Source organism: Grammomys surdaster, unplaced genomic scaffold (genome assembly GCF_004785775.1).
Source record: "Grammomys surdaster isolate TR1022 unplaced genomic scaffold, NIH_TR_1.0 185, whole genome shotgun sequence".
Classification (NCBI taxonomy): Eukaryota; Metazoa; Chordata; class Mammalia; order Rodentia; family Muridae; genus Grammomys; species Grammomys surdaster.
Window position 1 is genome coordinate 1,747,656 of NW_021604630.1, and position 22,997 is coordinate 1,770,652.

The 22,997-nt window shown below is 42.4% G+C and overlaps 1 protein-coding gene across 2 annotated transcripts in view; it reads right to left on the reverse strand.

Annotated features, from left to right (window-relative positions):
* Window positions 1-22,694, reverse strand: part of LOC114621943 (disintegrin and metalloproteinase domain-containing protein 5-like) — a 74,910-nt gene extending 52,216 nt beyond the window's left edge. For both annotated transcript variants that reach the window (XM_028768290.1, XM_028768291.1), the window contains exons 1-13: window positions 22,640-22,694; window positions 21,667-21,746; window positions 21,074-21,129; window positions 18,628-18,706; window positions 18,266-18,342; window positions 16,545-16,722; window positions 15,402-15,467; window positions 14,166-14,237; window positions 13,819-13,976; window positions 12,476-12,557; window positions 8,058-8,191; window positions 5,972-6,164; window positions 1,621-1,716 (exon numbers count right to left, since the gene is read on the reverse strand). In XM_028768290.1, coding sequence (XP_028624123.1) covers window positions 1,621-1,716; window positions 5,972-6,164; window positions 8,058-8,191; window positions 12,476-12,557; window positions 13,819-13,976; window positions 14,166-14,237; window positions 15,402-15,467; window positions 16,545-16,722; window positions 18,266-18,342; window positions 18,628-18,706; window positions 21,074-21,129; window positions 21,667-21,746; window positions 22,640-22,694 — 1,326 coding nt within the window. The remainder of the gene's footprint in view (window positions 1-1,620; window positions 1,717-5,971; window positions 6,165-8,057; window positions 8,192-12,475; window positions 12,558-13,818; window positions 13,977-14,165; window positions 14,238-15,401; window positions 15,468-16,544; window positions 16,723-18,265; window positions 18,343-18,627; window positions 18,707-21,073; window positions 21,130-21,666; window positions 21,747-22,639) is intronic.
* Window positions 22,695-22,997: the final 303 nt, after the last annotated feature.

The following is a 22,997-nucleotide window of genomic DNA, read 5'->3' on the forward strand; positions in this document are numbered from 1 at the left end:
AGGAGGAGGAGAGGAGGAGGAGAGGTGGAGGAGGAGAGGAGGAGGAGAGGAGGAGGAGGAGTGGAGGAGGAGAGGAGGAGGAGGAGAGGAGGAGAGGAGGAGGAGGAGGGGAGGAGGAGAGGAGGAGGAGGAGGAGGAGGGGAGGAGGAGAGGAGGAGGGGAGGAGGAGAGGAGGAGGAGGAGGAGGAGAGGAGGAGGAAGAGGAGGAAGGGGAGGAGGAGGAGTAAAAGAAGGAGACAACCGTGTTGAAGTTCTTTTTAAATTTAATTTCTTTCTTTCTTTAAATGAGAATGCTTACTCTTTTCAGTAGACAGCAGGAGGGTCAGGGCCTGTGCTCCTGTGGGGAGTGCTGCAGCTTGTACACAGAGCCTACAAGAGCACTTGCTGCAGTTTCTCCAGATCCCCAAAGAAGGGTGCTACTCATTTCACTGTGCGAGTTTTAGAGTTGATTTTCCAAGACTCCAACCTCTAAACATGCAGATTTCAGCTCTCTGCTCTCCCAGTGGTTGTCCTGGATGACACCCCAGATCAAGCTCTGTCATGACCTTTCAATTGACAGAGGCTGTACCTGTTGTCAGAGGACTTGGTGGGAGGGGGGTGGCTTCTCTTACATGGAAGGACATCATAGTTAAATTTGTCCTATGCAGCATCTCAGCAATGTGATTGAACTACTGCTAAGTGTAGAAGTCTTAGTCCTTCTTGATTTTGAATGGGTCTGTCTTTCTCTAGTGCCTTTTATATCCTTTTGATGAATCATATTCTTTAGTATTGTATAACTATCTTCTTGCCTTTGATGAAAGTTTTGTAAGTATTTTTGGGGGGAGGGGTGTTATATGTTTTACTTAAAGCAGGTATTACTATAGTCTGAAACCTGGGTCAAATGGGGTCTTAACCCGTCAAATCACTAGTAAGAAAATGTCCTACAGCCAGATCTTATGGAGGCGTTCTCTCAATTGAGCTTCCTTTCTTTTAGATAACTCTAGCTTGTAGCTAGTGGTGATTAAACACAAGCTGGGGGGGGGGTGTGCGTGCGCACACACATTACTATTTCTCTAAATAACCATAACTAACACAACCCCACACTCACTGGTGTCAAAGCACACCTTGCTGCGATCTTTTGATTTATGCTGTGTACTTTGATCATCTTTTTTTTCTTAAGATGTAAACGTTCGCGGAGCCCCGCCATAAATCATCTGAACGATAAGAAAGTGGACAGCGACAGCATTCCCTGGGTAGGTGCGGCCGAGCGAGGGACTTTCCCAGAAGACAATAAACTGAGTTTAACCTGGACAAAGAACCTGGCTGACTGCTTGCCCTCTTACAAGCTATACACAGAAAAAAAGAAGAATGAGGAAAAACTGGCGGAGCCATATGTTGATGTCACAGAGGAAACGTCAGAAAGCCAAGTTAGGAGAGAAGGAACAGGAGACAAATGTTCACGAGAGCACGGGAGTGACAGGTCACCAAATGGGCCAAGTGTGGAAGGGAGACAGTCGCTTGCACAAGTGTGTCAAAATTACCAGTTAAGAGTGATGCCATTGCTTGCCATCTCTCCGAACTGTGTGTTTGATCTCAAGGAGATAAGTTCTGGGTTGTTTTCAAATGCAAACTCCTTCTTACCTTGCAGTTTTGAGCACAGCACTCCCCGGAGCCACATGTGGCATTGGGCTTCAATCGGCATGACATGGGGTCACAGCATTTTTTGTGTGTACAGTTCTGCAAAGAAAGACAAAGTCTTGCTTAGCCCACATGTGGCTGTGCCACATCAAACAAAGCTGGAGCACGTGATCTTACATACCATGTCATCTTTTTTTTTCTTCCATTTATAGTTTTAATAGTCCATTCTCCAGGGAGGGCATGGAACTCTCTCATTCAACAGTTTGTAAAAGCAAGTTTCTCTCTATTCAGTGCAGTTTAACAAGGACTACCATGAAACCACCCAGGGAAATCATTTCTTGATCTCTTAGTAACAACCACTCTCTCTAAACAATTCTATACTCTGGCTTTTAGGTCAAGCTTCATTTGTTGGCACTATTTATGTGCAAATCACAACAATGAAGAGGCTTGGCTCTGCTTAGGAGCCTGAGGTCTGAGAGCATGCTGCATTTGGACGTTTGCTTGGCTCCTCTATTTTGGTTCCTCAGGAAGGAATCAGACTGAAAACTCTAGAGCTGCCCTACCAGGAGAATATTAGCTAGCCACTTGGAATGATTCAAATTCACCAGAGGCACATGGAGTTAATATTGTTGTTAATTCTGCATCCCTATGTGGTCAGTCACTTGGGTCATGGGTAGATCAACAGACATTGTCATCATCACAGAAGCATCTAACTGTGGTGCTGCCCCCGAGGACTCATACATGAATGTTTTATCTTGTCTAGCATTTTCAAGTTATGTGTTGGGGTCATACAATGTATTATTTCTTTTACTGTGGTGAATCAGACCGATTATTAAATATTAATAATGGTCTCCCCACCCCTTGGAACTGCTCTTGCTGCATCTGAGAGGTCTTGAGGAGTTTTCAATCTCTGCTCTCATTCACCTCAAGATATTTTCTTATTTATTTATTTATTTCATCATCAACCCATTAGTGGCTCCAGGGCATGCGCTTCCTTTCTGTACATTTGTTAATTTTCCAAGATTCGTATTGGGAAACTGCTATGACAGTTTAACATTATAGTTGGTTCACATATACAAGATAAGAATACATATTATACTGCCTCTAGGTAGGAAGATGTGTGTGGTGTTTGTGTGTGTGTGTGTGTGTGTGTGGTGTGTGTTATATACATATATGGTCTAAAGTGAAGTTTGAGTAAACTTTGTTACTTATTTCCTTAATAATTTTCTGACCTTTGAAAGTGGAATACTGAAGTCTGCCACTGTATTGTTATAAATTTCTACCTCCATATGTACTTGAATGTGTTTGTGTGTGCAGCTGCTCTAGTGTTAGCTGAATGCACGCTTATAAACCGTTGAATACCCTTGGTGATTTGACATGTAAGTTTCTTGTGACAAAGCTTTGGACTTGCTCTCCTTTTAGGGATATGTATTGTTATCTCTGCTCTTTCTTGCTTGTTGGTAGTATATATGTATTCGTCAATATCAAATCAATATCCTGTCGGCAAAATATGACTGGTTATTATTTATGGCTGAAAAACTCTACCAAGATTTTATTAGAAGTACGTGGCGATGAACTCCTCAGTTTCTACTTGTCTCGGAACTTAGTTCTTTGTGTCTAAGATGTACCCTCCCTAAACACGAGCTTCTAGAAACACAGGTTTCTTTCCTGACTTCTCTCAGCACTCTGTATATGTAACTCCAGTCTCTCTTGCCCTAAAATGTTTCTACATTTAAAAAAGAACCACTCAGAGCCCCATAATGATTCATTTGTATGTCAATTTGCTTAAAAATTATCTTCTACTTTTAACAGTTTGGGTGGAGATCCCACTAGGTTAAACCCATCTGATGGTCTAAACCTGAGCATGGGAACCTCCATGGGGATCACATATCAGATATTTACATTATGATTCATAACAGTAGCAAAATTACAGCTATGAAGTAGCAATGAAATAATTTTAAGTTGGCGGGGGGCGGGGTTCAATACCACATAAGGAACTGTATTAAAAGGTCTCAGCATTACAGAGGTTGAGAACCACTGGGATAAATTATTTGAGAAAGTGTTAGGACTCATCAATCTTCCCCCCAAATCGGGGAGTTTTAAGTTACTGGGTTTTTTCTTAAAATGTGTGTTTTATAATTGTTTTATGTTTGTTCTTTGGGGAAGTTCCATAGTAAGAATTTCTGCACTTAATGGTCTCATATGAGCTCCATGGTCTTTCTTTACCCCCCTCCATTTTCTTTTCCTTCCCACACCCTCTGACTTGATTATTTCAAAAGACCTATCCTCAAATTCAAAGGTTCTTTCTTTTGTTTAACCTGATCTGTGGCTGAAGCTCCAGGCTGGAGTCGTCTCTTAGGCGTGGGTGATATGACTCTCTCACTTTTCATAACACTGTAACAAAACTCCAAAACTCCACTTAGTAGGTTGCCCCCGAGTGCAAGAACAGTGTGGCAATTCTGGTCCATGTGGAAAGGAATGGACATTTCAGACTCATGGGCACCAAGAGAAAGAGCATGGGAATAATCCAGACCACAAAGCAACTGGAGCACTGTGTGATGATGAGACCTTCATAAGGGTGGCAAACAGCGGATCAGGTTCTGCAGCCCTGAGTAGTGCCCAAAGTACTCAGGAATGACAAAATGTAACTATAGACTGGCCTATAGTTGGTTGGGAGAGTTGGGAACTCTGCTTTCCAGGGAGGTGAAACATCTCAGGTTTCAGAAGACTAGCTTGCACACAAGAAGGCTGGGCACAGTGGCTGCTCACCCCACATGACAAGGTGACTACTCTAATAATAAGAACAATCATCATCATCATCATCATCATCATCATCATCATCATCTTGCTATCCTCACGGAAAGGATACCATATCAGTTCAGGTACCAGAGAACATGGCTGCTTCTTTTCCTCCTAGATTCTGGGGTGCTGATCACAAGGCAAAGTAGCATGTGGAGAAGCAAGGTAGAGCGTACTTCCTAAGAAGCCTGTCCCCAGAGGCAGGAAGCCACAGCAGGCGAATGTGGATAAATGTAAAACACCCGTGAGTGTAGCTCAATAATGGTAGGGTCACAGAGATGAAAGTGATCTGAAGATAGCACCACATAGTAGTAACAGCTTGGATGGTAGTGAGCAGATCACCATCTGCATCTGTGGAGTGTGGGGGACATTTGAAACCAAGGTGGTAGGTGTCGTCAGCACTGGGAGGCCCCTGCTCACCTTGGAGGTGGCATCATAGACAAGCAATTTCTTAGGGTAGCTCTGTCATCAGACTGAGCCTCTGGTCTCTACAGAGTTTCTGGTAGTACTCTGTCATCTCTGGTTGTCTTGGTTGAAAAGTTGTTTGTATGGTTTTGTGTGTGTGTGTGTGTGTGTGTGTGTGTGTGTGTGTGTTTGTGTGTTTATGAGTGGGGGTGGTATATTTTCTACATAAATTCTGTATTTACATCATTTCCGTTCCTCTCTCCCCTTTCTAACTCCTTCTGTGTTCTCTCTAACTGGCTCTCAATTTCATGACCTCTTCTACAATTACTACAAATCACAAGTTTATGTAGATACAACATATTGTGAGTCCATTCTGTGTTGCTCATGTGTAATGTGTTTAGGCTTGGCCACTAGTGATTAGCTAACTTCCGAGGGAGTAGGTAGGGGCTATTAAAGACAACTGGTTAACACACAGAGATGGAGTGAACTTGGGTTACCCAGCCCTGGTTGGTACGTTTGCAAAGTAACTCCTACACCTAAGATTCAGGAAACACTGTTAAAGAGATGGCAGAATGTTTGTGAGAACAGGAAGACCAGGATCCCTGCTGGTGTGTTCTGGGCCTGATAAAGACACTGTTCCGTGAGATCTTTCCTTTCCAAGCCTTCCTCTAACAAGCAACAAGCCTGCTCGGGTCTCTCTATCATTTTTTTTTCAGCTGTCGCTTACTTTGGTCTTGTTTTTGTATGTTATATCTTCTACAGGTTTTATTTGGAATGTTTTAACTGAGAACAGTTGTCCACAGAATGATCTTCTTGTATATTAGTCAGGAACACATACTTGTGAAGGGAAAATCCTGTTGACAGTTAACACAGTTTTATAGTCATTTCTCAGCAGACCGGAACAATAACCAATGTCAAAGGGCAGGGCTTACGGGCAGTTCTCAGTCAGAGAACCAATGTGCTAACCTCCAAATGGAGCATTAGGAGATGAAGCTTTCAGTGTCACGTAGCTCAGGGAGGGAAGGAAAGGGGTTGGGGGAGTCTACTTCCAATCTACTTTAATAAAAGATAAAGTCCCTTCTGGTTTTCTTAGCACTGCGGATAAAAACTGAAGAGGGGTGGGGGGCAGGGAGGAAAAAGGACCACCCACCTTCAAAGTGCCACAATCACATTGTTCATTCAACTCCAGCAACCCGTTGCCACAGATTCTCCTTGGCTTTCTTTGTGGGGGTCGGTTTCTTTCCAAAGGGAAGTCCCGGAGACATCCAAGGTCTTGTCTTGTTGAGAGGTATTTAAAGTCATCCAAGCTACAAGTACTGAAATCCTTCATACCCCCAGAATATCTAGAACGTAACAATGTGCACATGATCAAAGCTGCTGCTTGGTATTGCAGTTCCCATAGCGGAGTGGTTTGGGGAAGGATTTTGAGAGCACTATCCTTTCCAGGCAATGCTAAGCACACTTTTAAACACAGTCTTGAGATTGCTATGGTGCTTACTCATGCTTTTATAATTCTACAGAGAAAAAAAAGTGAAAACCAATGATACAACTCAAAAAACAAATTTGTCCCATGCTGTGCTTACACAGAAGTTGGTACAGGTATTCCCTCAATACACATAATGTGCTGACCCGGGGTTCTTAACTTCCACTACCTAGATATCAACATCTAGATGCTAAGGTCTCTTACTTCTCTCTCTCTCTCTCTCTCTCTCTCTCTCTCTCTGTGTGTGTCTGTGTGTGTGTAGACTGAGCATGTGCAGAGTGTGTGTATTTGTGCATGTATTCTCCTTGAAGTTTGGAATCTTTAAGCACTGGAACTGCTATTTATGATTCTCTCACTAAGGCCAGATAATTGATATTCAAATATTCAGCCTTAATTTCTGAATATTTTTAAGGGATTTAATTCTATCTTATACTTTTGCTATATACAAACTTTGAAATGTTGAACATTTTCGAGATGGTGTGGCAAATGGCATTTCTCATTCTTGTGTCTTCCTCACTGAGTATAAGTTATACACATCATAAAATGAAGTGAGAGGTGAGTCTGCAAAGCCAAGATCTAAGTTACTAGAAACCAACTCCCAGGACTGAAAGAACCACATAGGGCCTGGGCATTTTCTATTCTATATACTTGGGATCCATGACTTTAGAACTATAGGGAAAGGCAGCTGGCATAGGCTTTCTCCTCCCCAGAGTCAAATGGAAAACAGCAAAGTGGTGAGAGAAAGCAATTACCACACTGCCTAACTACTGTGACAGAAATGTAAACTATAGTTATTTTACAGAAATGTAAAATATAGTTATTTTGCACACAGTGTATGATACTGCCTCAAAAGTGGGAGGGTGGGGGAGGGTGGGGGGAATGGACCACAGAGAGCTCCAGAGAGCCTGCTGTGTATGTAGACAAGGGAGATGGATCAGATGTCTAAGGGAAACCCAGGGTCAAATTGTTCCCTCGCCAGTCCTCACAAATGCCATGATGTGGGATCAACCCAAATGTTCATCACAAAATGAGTAGCTAAAATGTGTCTGCTCGCAACTATTATTTATTTGCCATAAAATGTGTACCACCCTTCTCTTTTGCTCCGACACGGGCGGACTCAGGGCACACTACGTTAAGTGGAAGAACTTAGGATTTAGGTACAGGAATTTAAAATAGCACAACACCCCCACTCGAAAGTAGCATGTAAAATACTAAGCCCAGGAAAGTTGGCAGCGGAATAGTGGTTGCCAGACATCAGGGAAAGCAGGGAGAAGAGGGAGAGGTCAGACAATGAGTTCCTATCACAGACTGATGGAGGAAGTAGGCTTTCCTTTCATGTACAGCAGGGTGATTATAGTTAACATCAACACATTATTTATCACAAAACCAGTTAGGGCAGCTTTGAATGTCAATGCACTAAAGAAATAGAACGTAAAGCTATAGATAGATATGCCCATTATTCAGAGCTGATCAACATATGATATATTCATGAATCGAAATTTCATAACATGCATCACAATGATGTGCTAATATTACATACCAAAAATAGGAAAATAGACACTGAGAGAAAAAAGGCAGCCGATAAGCTCAGGTGGGGGCGCCAAGCATTTAGCATCCACGTGTTCGTTACTGGGAAGGGTGTGGAATATCAAAAAAATATATACCATCATCAATTTACTTCGATTCAGTTAACAGAAATAACCGTCCAAAAGCAAAGGGGGATGAGTGTGTTTGATAAAGACGGCTGTCTTACATGGCTTTGGGCGTCATTAGGCAAACATCTCCTGTACAGTAGCAGTTGTCAGTGTCGTAAGTCAAGCCCATACTGATACTTAGCAGCTGCAGGACAATGACACTATATGATTCCAACGATAAACCTTTCGGGTACTAAACAGGAGCAGAAGGAAAAAGGGTTAGCAACATTTGCTGCAGTGAAAAATAATCTGTTAACACTTTCAAGACAGATACCCACATGGATGTAACTGTAGTAGAAATCTATAGATGTTTTGACTATGGGCTTGTTGAACACAGGTGACTCGATATAGTCTTACTTCAGAATGCCATGAACTAAATGACAGCACAAGCCACCTCCTCAAAGCTCAACCCATGAAAAGCATCTCATTTCAGTGACTTCTTTGGGTTGCCTTTAACCCAGTGCCTTTAATCTTGTATTTAATAATGAAATCTGTATTCCTTAATGGGTCCCAATAACCCAGATTTCTATGACAACCTTTATGATGTCATTCTGTTAAGAGGGGGCTAGCCTTGACTACCTCGGATTCATCCAACCCAGCAGATTGGATTGAGTCATTTATGAATAGCTCATGGAAAGACTACCTTCTTGGATTCTCTATCTTTGACCATTAGAAGGAAATGGTGGCTAGAGAGGGAAAGAGGACAGAGAGGGAGAGAGGACAAAGAGGGAGAGAGGGACGGAGGGCGGGAGGGAGGAAAGGAAGGACGGAAGGAGGGAAGGAAGGAAGGAGGGAAGGAGGGAAGGAGGGGGACATTTGGGGCAGCCTCTGTGTATGAAGTTGGAAATGTGTTTTCTGCAGTGTGATAGCTGCCAGGTCCCTGAACTTGAATTTTTGAAAGCAACGACAGCTACAGAAGGTGTTCTTTGTTAATTTGAAAAACACTGAACCACCCTCACGTGTTTTTCAAGTGAGCATTACAACTTTAAGTGTTTTAGATTTAATCATGAGTTCTTATGTATCCTGTGTGCTAGCTGTGGTGTCCAGCTTGAATCGGTGAGGGCAGAACAAAGGGTGAGAGAGTTAAGTCTCTTAATCAACAAAACACCCATGTCTATGCTGTTGAGATCCTAAACAGAGCTTAGTCTCAAGGATTTGTTACAAGGAAGGGATTCCTGCTCTCGCTGCCCCCTTCAGTGCGCAACAATGAAAGCCAAGCAAGGGCAGACAGAGAAAGAAAGAAAGAAAGGAAGAAAGAGAGAGAGAGGGAGAGAGAGAGAACTTACACGATTTACTATAGGGTGTTAAGGTACACAAATACAGTGATCTTGAAGCAACTGAAACTAACACATACAACTTAGTACCATTTACAGTAATGACACAGCAGCGAAAACACAAACACTGTGCAGGAGGCTGCCCGCGGCACAGAACCAACATGAAACACTCAGTCAGAGGCTCCGTACTCCCCAAGATGCTGAGGAAAAGAGCTAACTAAAGACGACACAAACAATCACAAAGCTGTCAGCTGTTAGAAGAACGCAAATGGCTAAAATATCTGCTTTATCGAAAGTCATGCAGTTTCTTAATCTCAGGTATATTCTACACATAAGTAAGAAAAAATTCTAAAATCTATACACTATTGCAGAAGACCCACCAGCCACAGCTTATTAGAGCATGAGGAACAAGATGCCTACCACCATTATTTATTTAATTCAAACTATAATTCAAGGCTATATGGTATTTATTCAAAACCAAACACATAGACCAACAGAACTTAGAAAAAGGTTCCCATGTGAAACCATGCACATAAGCATAAGTTTTTTTTTTTTTTCAAGAATGGCAGAGTATCACAGTGAGAAAGGGCAGAGAGTCTTTAGTGAAGAGTGTTGTGAATCCTGGAGCTATCCATCATTCACAAAAGCTAACGGAAAATGGATTACAGACCTAACAATAGCATCCTGGATTCTCAAGTGTGAAGGTTTTTTGACTTTGACTTTCATGAGTTTTTCTCGATTAAGATGCCAAAAGCTCAGGGAACCAAGCAAAAGAAAAAGAAGGATGCCCTTTTTTTTTTTTAATGGCAAATGAAGCAATCAACAAATTAAAAGGCAGCCTGTAGGAAAGAAGTTTGAAAAGTATGTATCTGCTGAACTGTTACTGTCCAGTGTATAAAGAGCTCTCATAACTCAATGAAAGAATTGATTAATATGACAAAAATGTAGATGTGCCGAGAGCCAAACTGACATTTAACGCACACGAGTAACCAATAGTGTGAGGCCCTCCGCGAGACCATTCATTGGGGAAGCAAAGCCAAAACCACAATGTTCAGTCATACCTAGTGCAGTGGCCAAAAGTACTAACAGACAAAAAAAAAAAAAAAATTTTAAAAATACAGATTCTGGGTCTAAAATCTCAGACATTCCAAAGCCCTCACAGATCCTGCATAGTCTCCCCCCACCGACATCAGAAACCATCTGCCAATCAAAATAAAGACATTAAGTCAAATCACAGAAAAGAAAGGCATGGTACCCCGTCTGTGAATTAGGGAAAGAAGATAGATAAAAGATAAAAGCAAAAGGTGGGTGCCACATTCTTCCACATCTGAGGAAGAGAAAAGAGACTCCTTCATGGAAATGCTCAGATACAAAGAAGGAAAGAAGGTTCCATCCTTCTGCTAAAGGAGAAATTACTCTCCCCAAAAAATTTACCTAAGAAAGATACACAGAAAACCTCCTGTAAAGTAAGACATTAAAAAAAAAAAAAAGTCACTGCCAGGAAGTTAGGATCCAAAATACATTCTAGAGAATAAGCCCCAGGGCTTACAATCCAGAATGTTTCAGAAAATGAGCCTATAATCAAGAACCAGAGTTAAGGCATGCTCAGACAGACAGGGATTGTTCACACAGAAGCTGTGTTTAGGGAATTAAAAAAAAAAATACTGTGGACTTAATTATGAAGCAGCAAAACATCTGAGGTATATCTAAGTTGACATAAAATGTTCATTTGTAGCTTTTAATGCCTTCAGACAAACTCATCATCAAAGTTTCCGCTTTAGAAATTAGAAATGTAAAATACAAAATGAGAACCAACAAAGTAATAATAAATTCAAGAAAGTCAAACATTAATAGAATAAGCCAATCATATTTTAGTCACTTTAAAAATGAAAAGAACTAACAATAAGCGCTAGAAAAACACACCTGAAAGGTAAGGCCAGCGTGGAGGAAAGCATCTAGACAGCTCCTCCCCCCAGGGGGAGAAGAATATTCGGAGCGACTTGACTGAACATATGAAATTGACACCACCTTTCAAGAAGAATGGGCCATCGCCTACACAACACAATGAATTAAATCACTGATAACTGAAAGACAAATTGATTTCTTTAAAACTTTCCAACAAGGGAAATTTCTTTAAATAGCTTCATTGATGATTTAAAAAAAAAGAACACTTAATGAAAATTAACAGCTATTTCAAAAATAAAGGAGGAGCTGTCGTACCTCCTATTTCTATAATGGATCTAGAAGGTGAATAAAAAAAAAAAGAAATTCAGCAAAGAATTGAAAGACAGACAAATGCAAACAATAAGCACTTAAAAATTTAGCAAGTCAAAAGCCAGGAGGCAGTGGCGCCCTTTAGGCCCCGCACTCTGGGGGCCCAGAGGCAGGCAGATCGCTGACTTCAAGCCTAGCCTGGTGTACAGATTGATTTCCAAAGCAGCCAGACTACACAGAGAAATCCTGTTTCGGGAAAACAAAATCAAAAAGCAAACAAACAAAATGTTAAATGTGCCAAGGCAAACAGCGGTTCGTTTTTTAAAGCGGTGGTATACAGTTCAAGTTGTTTTAAGCCCAGGTTGGAGGTCTCCATCTGAATCCTCCCCTCAGAGCTTGGGGAACCCTGCAGAAGAGAGGGGGGAGGAACTGTCAGAGCCAGAGGGATGGAAGACGCCAGGAGAACATGGCCCACAGAATCAACTCAGCAGGGCTCATAGGGGCTCAGAAGCAGCAATCACAGAGCCTGCGTGGGTCTGTGCTAGGTCCTCTATATAAACCCTGTGATTGTTGGCTTGGTGTTTTGGTGGGGAACCCTGTTCTTGAGATCCCTTCTTCATAGTGGGTTCCCTCGCCCAAACCTCAGTGTAAGGGTCTGTGCCTCATCTTGTAACTTGCTATGCTGCACTCAGTTGATGTACCCGGGAGATCTGCTCTTTCCTCCAGTGGGGAGAAGGGACAAGAGTTGTGGGCTTGGAGAGGTGGGAGCCTGGGAAGTGGGTCTGGGGAGGGGCAGAAAATGGGGGGTGGGGGTAGTGGAGGGGGAAAAGGATGGATTATGTGAGAGAAAAATAAATATATAAATACAAATAAATAAGAGAGTAAATACACAGACAAGCAGATAAATAAAAGAGTTTCTCCTATAAAATACTTAGCCATTTTCAAAACATGAAGAAAGAGAGGGGGCAGGGGAGATAGCAATTGCATACCAGAGCAACAGCAGCATTGAAATCAAATTTGCACAGATCCCCTGGATATAGGGCTCCTGTGGAAGCAGGGTGCTCCTCAAATCTGTACAAGGATCATGGGTAGATTGAAAAGCAGTGTTAGTAATGTCAATTTTTTTCATAGGATCAACTATCACCAAACATTTACTATAGCCTAAGTTCTATGCTGCTACAGGGTTGTCCTATTTAAATACACTTCCCATGCATACTGATAGCAGCCTGACATAGCTGTCTCCTGAGAGGCTTTGCCAGAGCCTGACATACACAGAGGCAGATGCTCCCAGCTAACCACTGAACTGATCATGGGGTTCCCAATGGAGGAGTCAGAAGGAGCTGAAAGGGTCTGAGGCCTCATGGGAAGAGCAACAATACCAACCAACCAGAGCTCCCAGGGTCTAAACCACCAGCCTGGGAGCACACAGGGAGGGACCCATGGCTCCAGCTGTATATGTAATGGAGGATGGCCTTGTAGGGCATAGGTGGGAAAGAAGGTCCTTGGTCCCATGAAGGCTGGATGCCCCAGTGTGGGAGAATTCAAGGGTGGGGAGGTGGGAGTGGGTGGGTAGTTGGGGGCACACACTCACAGAAATAGGAGGAGGGGGATGGGATAGGGAGCTTCTGGGGGGGTAGCAATGAGGAAAGAGGATAACATCTGAACTGTAAATAAATAAAATATGCAACATAAACAAACAAACTTCCCAAGGCTTCTCTATGAAGAATATTTTAATGCCCCAGTAATGGTGATTTTTCAATCTGGTTCCACATATTCTGTATGCGTGTATGTGGGTGTACCAAATTTTGCGTATCTAGCTAGAAATCCCTACAACTTCAACTTTTAGGACCTGCTATTCATTTATCACTAAGAGTCAGTCCATCTTTATTAGAAAATGAAATTATTAACTAGGTGAGTAATTATATAAGAAACCGAGACTGTCGAGATTTGATAACAGGCATCAGACATTTGTAAGCCAAATTGGTTGGATTCATCTTCACAGATTTCTAACTTCTAATTTCTTGTGACAAAAACCATTTGTGCGGTCATGCTGGGAAAGCGGAGGCACTGTGTCTGGGACGAAGCCACAAGCAGCTCCAGCACATGGCTACACAGCACACACCTTGGCACTTCTGTGCTCTTTAATAAAACTGTGTTCATTTTGCCTCACATCCCTTCTAAGGGAGGGAGACTTCACAGCTTCCATTTTTCATATCTACGATATCAGAGAAATTCAAAACCAATACATGCAAAGCAAACGTGTATCTTTCAAAATGAATACGTCATTCGCATTATTCCTTCAACGTTAGGAGATACAGAATGATGTACTTACGCCAGCAAGTATGTAATGTTTTCTGGTCTATGCTTACGTTTCCAATGTAAAAACTGAACCAATAATTTATCAGGCACTTCTGAGAAATTAATTCTGTTTTCCTTCGACCAGATTTCAATGGAATTTATTACAACAGTCAGTTTTAACTTGGAGAGCATCTAAAAAGAGAAAGGAGAACTTGTATCTAATTCTGAGCATCACTTGAAACCCCTAAAAACATATTTAGCATGGTTCTTTTTGGGTTACACAGAGATTTCAGGAGCTTAGCAAAACATGACACACATTAATTCATATATATATATTTACATTTATAAATTATGTAAAAAAACTTGCTTTTGAAAACTCACGGTGTTTATAAAACCGATGACCTGAATGACTTTCTGTAGCACAACTTTAGTGTCAGACCCCATGTAATCAAACTGAAAAAAAAAATTTTTTTTTGAAATATGAATGGTTCTAAACAGACAAGCACATGCCCTCAAACATACACATGTACCTGACCTCTGAGTAAGCAATAAGACCACATTCTGATTGAAATCCAGAAAAATCACTAATGCTAAGTAAATAATTAAAATGTCAAGTGACATGAGTTTTAACATCACTTAATACATTGTAGACCAGGAGCAAATGGCACCATGGTGGCTTCAGCCGAACTGGCTCCACAGAGGGACCAGTGTCAACGGCTGTGCACAACAGCCCACATTCACGGTAGCCAAAGAAGCCAGGCAAAACACCAGCAGGGCTAGTAGCAGTAAAGCCATATGAAGTGGCATCAATACTCATCGGTTGCTGGGATTTGCGTTGATAGAGGACAAGAAACAGGAGAGGAGCTGTGGGCCGGGGATCCACAAAAGAAGCCCTGGGCTGGGGCTGGGGCTGGGGCTGGGGGTGGGGCTGGGGGTGGGGCTGGGGCTGGGGGTGGGGCGGGGGGTGGGGTGAGAGCCAAACACATATGGTATTGACAACAGAAGGGAGAAATACTAGAAATCGATACATACAAATGGATAGAGGATCGGTAGGGGAGGAGAGAGGCAACCCAACTAAAAGCGCATAGAAAGCTCCTAAGTTATAAACTAACTGAACATCATCACGTGAGAAGGAGTGAACAGAGGTAACCTGCTAATGCGGATAAGGCTGCTCCTGGTAGCAATAGGTTTTTAAAGGAAAACCCCAGTGCCGTGTGCTGGATACCTCTGATGCCAAAGGTTCTCAAAACAATACAGATGAGTGCCCGTAAGAAATCGGAACTAAAACTCTATAACTGAAAGGGGCACATACTCCGGATACAAGACACAGAGGAGTCAAGCTGGAATGGAACCGGAAGCTCACACTCTGCTCTCTTGTCTCCGCACGGTCAGAAGGAACCATAAGAGAAATGTCTTCAATGGCCTTGCCCCGCTGTTGGGACTCTGTAGGCTACAGTACTGACCCGTCAGGCAAGACATGGCCACTGATATAAGAAGGGAGTCAACGGAAGTGGAGGGAGGATGGCACAGGGTGACAAAGGCAGATACGGTCACGACATACTGTACTCATCTAGGAAGTGGTCAAAATGAACAGACCATAAGAAGAATAGGACACACCAGCTTTTTATCCACGATGAGATCCATCTTAATGAATCGTGGCCGTAACGTGGTAAATTCAGCTCTCTGAAAAACACAATGACATGGGTCCTGAGAAACATTTCTAAATGCTCCCTTCTGTTGAAATTATACTTGTAAATAAGTTGAAAGATAGCTGCTATTGTGTGTAATAAGCCTGTTTGCAGACACAACATTTAGGGATCACTCAGAGGATCTCCCAGCACAGAAGTGCCATGGTTAGCAAGAACTTTCAGTTAGATGTCTCAAGTGGGATGACAGGTCAGGAATCTTTATAACATTTTAAATAACATTCTAGGTTTATAACCAAAGCCTTATTTTTCTTAACCCTTCTGACAATCTCAAACTCTCCACATAGGAGGATATTTTTGCTAACAGGTGTGGGGAAGCTGCATGTAGCTAACCATGTATTTCAGAGAGCTCCTGAAGTTTGCAGCTGATGGTATTCACCAGAGCCTGATGTGCTACCTCGCCAGTTCATGAGTCTTTGCCAAGGAAAAGTTCATTATTCTAGTTGACCTTGTGTAAGCCATTGCAATGATCTATTTTTGAACGGGCAAGGAAAGCATTAATACTTTCATCCAAATGCCCTGGATACCCGGATGAATATTCTCTGTTAATTATTGAAAGTTGTCTCTTCACTTCCAGGTCTGTGTTCAAACGTCCGTGCCTCTGGGATTCCAGGTCTGTGTTCAAACGTCCGTGCCTCTGGGATTCCAGGTCTGTGTTACAAACGTCCGTGCCTCTGGGGTTCCAGGTCTGTGTTCAAACGTCCATGCCTCTGGGATTCATGATCTAAGTGTTTACTGGATCCATGTCCAATTTCAACTCTAAATTCATGAGCTACTAAAAGATGACACAGGACCTTCATGTATAAAGTAAAACCATACTGGGCCAGGCCTGGTGTCACCTGCCTTTAAGGTCAGCACTCAGGAGGCCCGGGGGCAGGCAGGTCCCTCTGAGTTTGAGGCGAGCCTGGTCTACAGAGTGAGCTCCAAGACAGCCAGGGCTACACAGAGAAGGGGAAAAAGTGTTCAAAAAGTAAAACCACGGTAAGGTGTATTTCGAAAAGCATTTTTCATTTCACAGAATCATATTAAGTAAGTAGAAAGAGTGACTACTGACTTTCAAGTTGCTTCGGATCTGGAGGTCTACGTCGTCAGACCAGCGGTACGTCTGATTCTCCCCTAAGTCAGGAATCTTAACCTGCTCATTTGTGTTCTCATAGATCACGTGCACAAATCCTGACAGGGTTTCCACGGGTTCGATTCCATAGGAGACATCTTCAAGTTGTATTGTTCCACTGGGTGTTAGAACAGAACAGTTAGAGGAAAACTAAAATAATTCAGCCAAATCTGTAATATTCTAACGGCAAAGGTTAGCCAGGGTTTTCTTCCATCTGAAGCCATCTTTGTTGGCCTGTCTCACCTGTATTTTGGTCAAGGTTATCCCAGAACTACATCACTTTTCTATGGGATGCACATGCCTGTCTATTATAGACATTAAAGAGGGCAGGTGGACACATGGATATATGTCCCTCGACAATTAAGATTCTCTGCTGTGTTAGTATTAGCTTTCTGTACTAGTGTGTATGTGGAATCTGTAGGTTCCTTAGTCTTGGGTCGTGTATTGGTTGGTTACTGTTAACTTGACATAAACTTAGACGTAGCTTTTAAAAGATCTTAATTGAGAAAATGCTTGCATCATAATGTCCTGTAGGCAAGCAAGCCTGCAGGACGTTCTCTTGACTGATGACTTATATGGGAGGGCCCAGTCCACTGGGAGCCATGCCATCCCTGGGCATGGTTCTGGATCATAGATGACAGCAGACTGAAACAGCAGACTGAACTGAACAACCCATGAGGAGCAATCCTCCTACCTGGTCTCTGGATCAGCTACTGCCTCTGAGTTCTTGACCTGACTTCCCTGTGCAATGAGCTTGTAAGCCATAAGATGAAATAAAGTCTTTCCTTCCCAAGTTATTTTGGTCATGGTGTTAAATCACAGCACTAGAGAGAGACCCTGACTAAGACTGGTCCCTTATCTATGATGCACCCGACTCTTTTTTCCTGATGCCTTGGTCATAAATGATAAGTGTGGGGGAACTGAAGAAACGCATGCCTAAGGTGGCCAATAGACAGAAGTTGCTATCTCCCTCAAGCATCCCCATTTATTCTAGGAAATCAAAAACAGCACTGGGTGGGAACTAGACAAGTGTGAAAGTATTGATTACCACTCCCTACACTCAATACAGCCCACAGCCTCTCAAGTGCTAGGTCCCACAAGGACCCATACACGGCCCCTCCTCGGAACAGACTTACAAATTCGCAATTTGGGTTCATTTCTCAGAGGATTGAAAAATAAAGGTGGATACAGAATGAGAAAGGGCATACAGAAGACGAACTCGGAAGACAGTAAGATGCAGTTATTGTCTGTTCAACACAGGCTAGAGTTTTGGGGGAAGGGAAATTTCAGTTGAGAAAGTGCCTCCATCAGGTGGCCTCTAGGCGAGCTTGTATTTTCTTGATTAATGGTTGATGTAAAGGGCCCAGGCCACCTCAGGTGGTACCACCACCCCTGGACAGGTGACCCAGAGTTGCATAAGAGGGCAAACATCAAGTCATGGAAAATAAGTAAGCAATATCCCTCCATGACCATCATTTCAGTGCCTGCTTCCAAGTGCCTGTCCTGACTTCCCTTAGTGATAGAAGCCATTACTTCTTATTAACTAAGAAGTATGAGATCAAACATACTCTTCCCTCCCAAGTTGCTTTTTTTTTTTTGTCATGGTCTATCTTGCAGCAATAGAAACCTATCTAGGATAATATCTTCAAATAATATACAACCTGAGTCCTGAGCAAACACTGAGGGTCACAATAGAATTTGGAAAACCTGCAACATATCCATTGTAAAAGCAATCTTTCTGGAAAAAAAAATGTACAAAGGAAAACCGGTGGTTAAGTCATTCTTAAATATACATCCAAGAAAGGTCATATGTATTTTATTATTTCCCTGCCTCAATACTTTTGTCTGATAGTCAATTACCCAATAATTTTGTACTAAGAAGAAAATAACATCAGAGTAGGTTATACAATTGTATCAGTACCAAGTTCAATGTTTCAAATAATACTAAAGTAATTAGAGATTGTTCATTTTTAAGAGAAAGCCCAAATAACAAGTCTATATGGACGAAAACTTTATGGCTTACCAGAGCTGACAAAGACTGAGAATGTTGAACATCATGTCTGTCATAAGTATAAGCCACTGTAGTTGAAATTATAAATGATCTATGCAAAAGAAAAAAATATCCTGAAAACAACTTGCAATGGAGGAAATGTAAGAGATAAGTCTTCATATACAAATAGAATACAGCTCTCAGCATGCTATATTCTATTATTCAAACATTTTCCCCATCACTGATATTAGCCTTTGAATACAGAAAATAGTAAAATGCACAGGTAGCTAACTCAGCTGAAAAATAATATAGGCTTCGACGTCCAGGGCTTTTCAAATCTTTGCCTTTGCCGTTCATTAAATTCAGATGCTATATTTGAATCTCTAAATTAGAATGTGGGATTCACACTGATTTTAAACAATTCTCTTGATCTCACTACAAATTTATGTTCAGTCAGCTCAGTAAATCCCAGTCATTGCTGCTCCTCTTCCTTCCCTACCTCTTCCCCCTCCCCTACTTCCCCTTACCCCCTCCTTCTCCTCTACTTCCCCTTACCCCCTCCTTCTCCTCTACTTCCCCCTCCTTCTCCACTTTCTCCTCCTCCAGTTCTCCCTCCTTTCTCTTCCTCCAGTTCTCCCTCTTCCTCTTCCTCCTCCAGTTCTGTGTCCTCCTCTTCTTCCTCCTCCAGTTCTCCCTCCTCTTCCTCCTCTTCTTCTTCCTCCTCCTCCTCCTTCTCCTCCTCCAGTTTCTCCCTCATCCTCCTCCTCCTCTTCCTCCTCCTCCTCTAATTCTCCCTCCTCCTCCAGTTCTCTGTCCTCTTCGTCTTCCTCCTCCAGTTCCCCCTCCTCTTCCTCCTTTACTTCCCCCTCCTCCTCTTCCTCCTCCTCCAATTCTCCCTCCTCCTTCTCCAGATCTCCCTCCTCTTCCTCCAGTTACCCCTCCTCTTCATCTTCCTCCTCCTCTTCCTCCTTCCCCCCTCCACCTCTTCCTCCTTGACACAACTATGTAGACACAACTGAATGCTGGGTCTACAGACAGGTACTATCAAGACCTTCTCCAAGTTCTTAAAAATAATGGTCAGAAATTTCTTTCATAATCTCCCACCCCAGTAAACATTTAAAAGTTTGCCACCATTCCTATTGGCCATTGCCTTCCCTATCAGTCACTTTCACATCCTCTGAATCTGACTTACCTCTCTCCTTAATAGGTGAAATTTTTTAATTATTTCAGGTAAAGCCCTTGTGCCTGTGCCCCAGATTCCGTCCTGTGCATGACTGGGCTCTGAACCATTTCTCTCCTGTGATCTCAGTACCATGACTGCCTTGTGCCATCAGAAAAGCTGTGCTTAAGTGACTACCGACCAATGGTGTTCTCATTTGATGTCATGCTCCAACACTGCTCTGTCCAATTTTAATTGTCCACAGATTATTTGTTTACCAGAAGTGCCATCTATGCACACATCTCTTTCCCACTTTCTTGGTTCTTAACCACCCTTAAGGTTCTGTGGGAAATGTCTGAGAGCATCAGTTTTTCAAATTCAGAAAAGCACATTACGGATCAGAACTGTCATGATTATCCACACCCTACCTGAAACAGTGCCCACTCACCCCAATCTCTGATTCATTACACTTTCTCTTCTGCCTCTTGTCCTGCCTCCCTGCTCATCTTCCATGTTAGCTACACACTACCCCACTAGACACCAAAGTATTGATCTTGCCCAAGGTTCATAAGCACTTTCTGTGGATGTATCTAACCAATAGCACAGCTACTGTTTACTATTAAGTCTATGGACCTGTTGAACATTCTCAGAGATTCAAATTCTTGTGGACACCTCTCCAGTGGAAAATACCCACTTGGACAAAAGTATTCAATTCTCCTGTAAATATCTTCCCGGTTCATGATCATCATTTAGATACACAATATCCTCTCCACTTTCTTGAGCAGCAGCTAAGGGATCTGGATCCTTCGCTGTTTCCCAGTTATTCTGCTGATTCTGTCTGGAGGCCTGTGGAGTCCTGTTTTTCCTTGTGCTGTAAGTTACAGTTCACCCTCATCAACCCTCACACTGATCACTTGACCCTTGGGAGCATAATGTGTACACCATGTGCTTTTACATTGTCCTTACGCATCTTCTGGAACTTACCTTCTACTTTCTTTTCCAAAGTCTTTGATCTCTGTCCTTTCTCAAGCTGCAATCTACCTCTGTTCCAAAAGGACTTCCTGACTTGCAAAGGACACTACTTAGGCATTTCTCACCAAATTTTAATAAAACTCTGCTTCTTAGAGCTGGTGCATTGGAATATGTCTTCCTGATCTATCAATGCTCTAGATACCTGGTTTGATTCTCTTTTTGTGTCTAAGATCTTGTCTAATGGCCAACATTCAGTAGCCATTAATACATTTGAACTGAAATGATTATGACCATAACTCTTGTAAAAGTCAAAACCTTGACATTTGGAATGACAAAATAATTACTTACTGTTTTTTAAGATGGATGAAATGGGGTTTTTCATTTATTGTGATAAGATAAGCCATCTGTAACAAGAATATTTTTTTAAAATGTCAGTCACATCCTACTTCATGTGTTTGATTACTGCATATTTTAAATGACAAAATTAATACATATATAATATATACATATACACATACACATAACACACATGGGTCTTTTGTCTTCCCATCCCATGTGGATTTCTGAATCTTCAAGATGCTAAACTAAGAGCAAGGCTTAGCACCTGCGGCAGGCAGAAGCTTGCTTGGTGTTAATAAACTGGTATCTTCTGGCTTAGCCAGATACTCCCAGTCACCATTCTGTAACAGACAGCAAGCTTCACCTCATCCTCAGAATCAGTTCCCTCTTATCCCAGTCTAATTGTAGCCTGCGCAGGACAAGCCTGTTGCTTGCCACCTTTTTGACACCTGTGGGGTGCCCATCCCTGACCTTCTTATCCCACAATGCTCTGCTGCAGCGGAGCTTCCCTGGGCTCTACCCACTACCTCTGTCTAAGCAGCTTGGGTCATGGTGAGCACAATCTCACAGGAGCTAGCATATAAAGATGGTTTTGAAATTACATGGTTTTCTGGATCATTTTCCACATCTGGTGATGAGATCTTTTCAGGAACCGTTGTCTGCAGGGTGGTTTTGTGAGGATCTAAAAGGAAAAATAAGTGATACTGTTTGAATATCTATCTTTTGAGTCTAATTGTGTATCTCTTTCTCTACATTAGTAGTTGTTTTGAGTGGTTTATACATCTTTTTCCTTTACCCTTCACACTGTCTATTAAATTTCCTCCTCTCCCTCCCTCTTTCCCTCTCCTCTCTCTTCTCCTCCCTCCTCTGAGCTACACAGCTAAACTACTCAAATGCCGAACTTGAGTGCTGTAAAAGGCTTAGAAACATAGACTCATGCTGAAAGAATGGTGATTATTAAGTACAGCGAAGTCGGTTTTCTCCAATGGACCTACACTAGGTGTATCAACCACACTCCGAGAAGACCCCATAACCAGGAGAATTTGGCCAGTAAAGGGACTCCATGTTTTTTGTGTGCTTTGTTTGTTTTACTTTGTACTTTTCATCTTGTTAGTTTTTTTGTTTGTTTTGAGTTTGCTTGGAGGTTTTTGTCTGAGACAAGAGAAAGAATATGAAGTTGAGTGGGTAGGGCAGTATTAAAAATCTGAGGGAGGGGGAGAATATGAAAAAATATATAATTAAAAATTTTTAAAGAAGTTAGTCAAGAAAGCCCATAGAGGGCAGCAGTTGACAAACCAGGAATTTAAAGGAAACAACAAAACAAAAAAGCCAGTTTCTTTGTGGTGAAAAATTGAGTCAAGACTACCATTTACATAGTAACAGAATTGGGAGCTGGAATACGATCCATTGTTATCTATGTAACAGGAAACCCGTCCCACTTCAGGGAATGCTTTGCAGCCAAAGAGGAGCAAAAGGAAAGCAAAGCCGTGCAGAGAGCCGGAGTCGCAGACTTCACTTTTGCCCCTCAGAAGCCAGAAGCCGAAAGCTGGGAGCAGCTTCCATCTCTGTACTCACTCTGGCCTGCCTGCAGCCCATTAAGATGCATAACCAGCAAAAGAAGGAGGAACATGGCTCCCTTGATGGTCCTGGAGCTTAGTATCAGGCCAGGTGGGCTGGCGTTGTGACCAGTAACGGAAGCTCCCGCACCTGAACCTGAGTGGTTGTCGCTAAGGAAACCAGAGCAGAAAGGGCAGGAGAATGAGATACAGAGATTCACGTAGGCTGCTAGCACCAACCATCCCTCTTGACCTTAAAAAGGAAGGCGACTGCCTACAGGTTTACTCTTAAGGCTAGGGAGAGTTGGTAAGGATTTTCTTTGCATCATTTATCGTGTCTTTTAAAAATAATTTCCACATCACTGAGGAAAAGATGT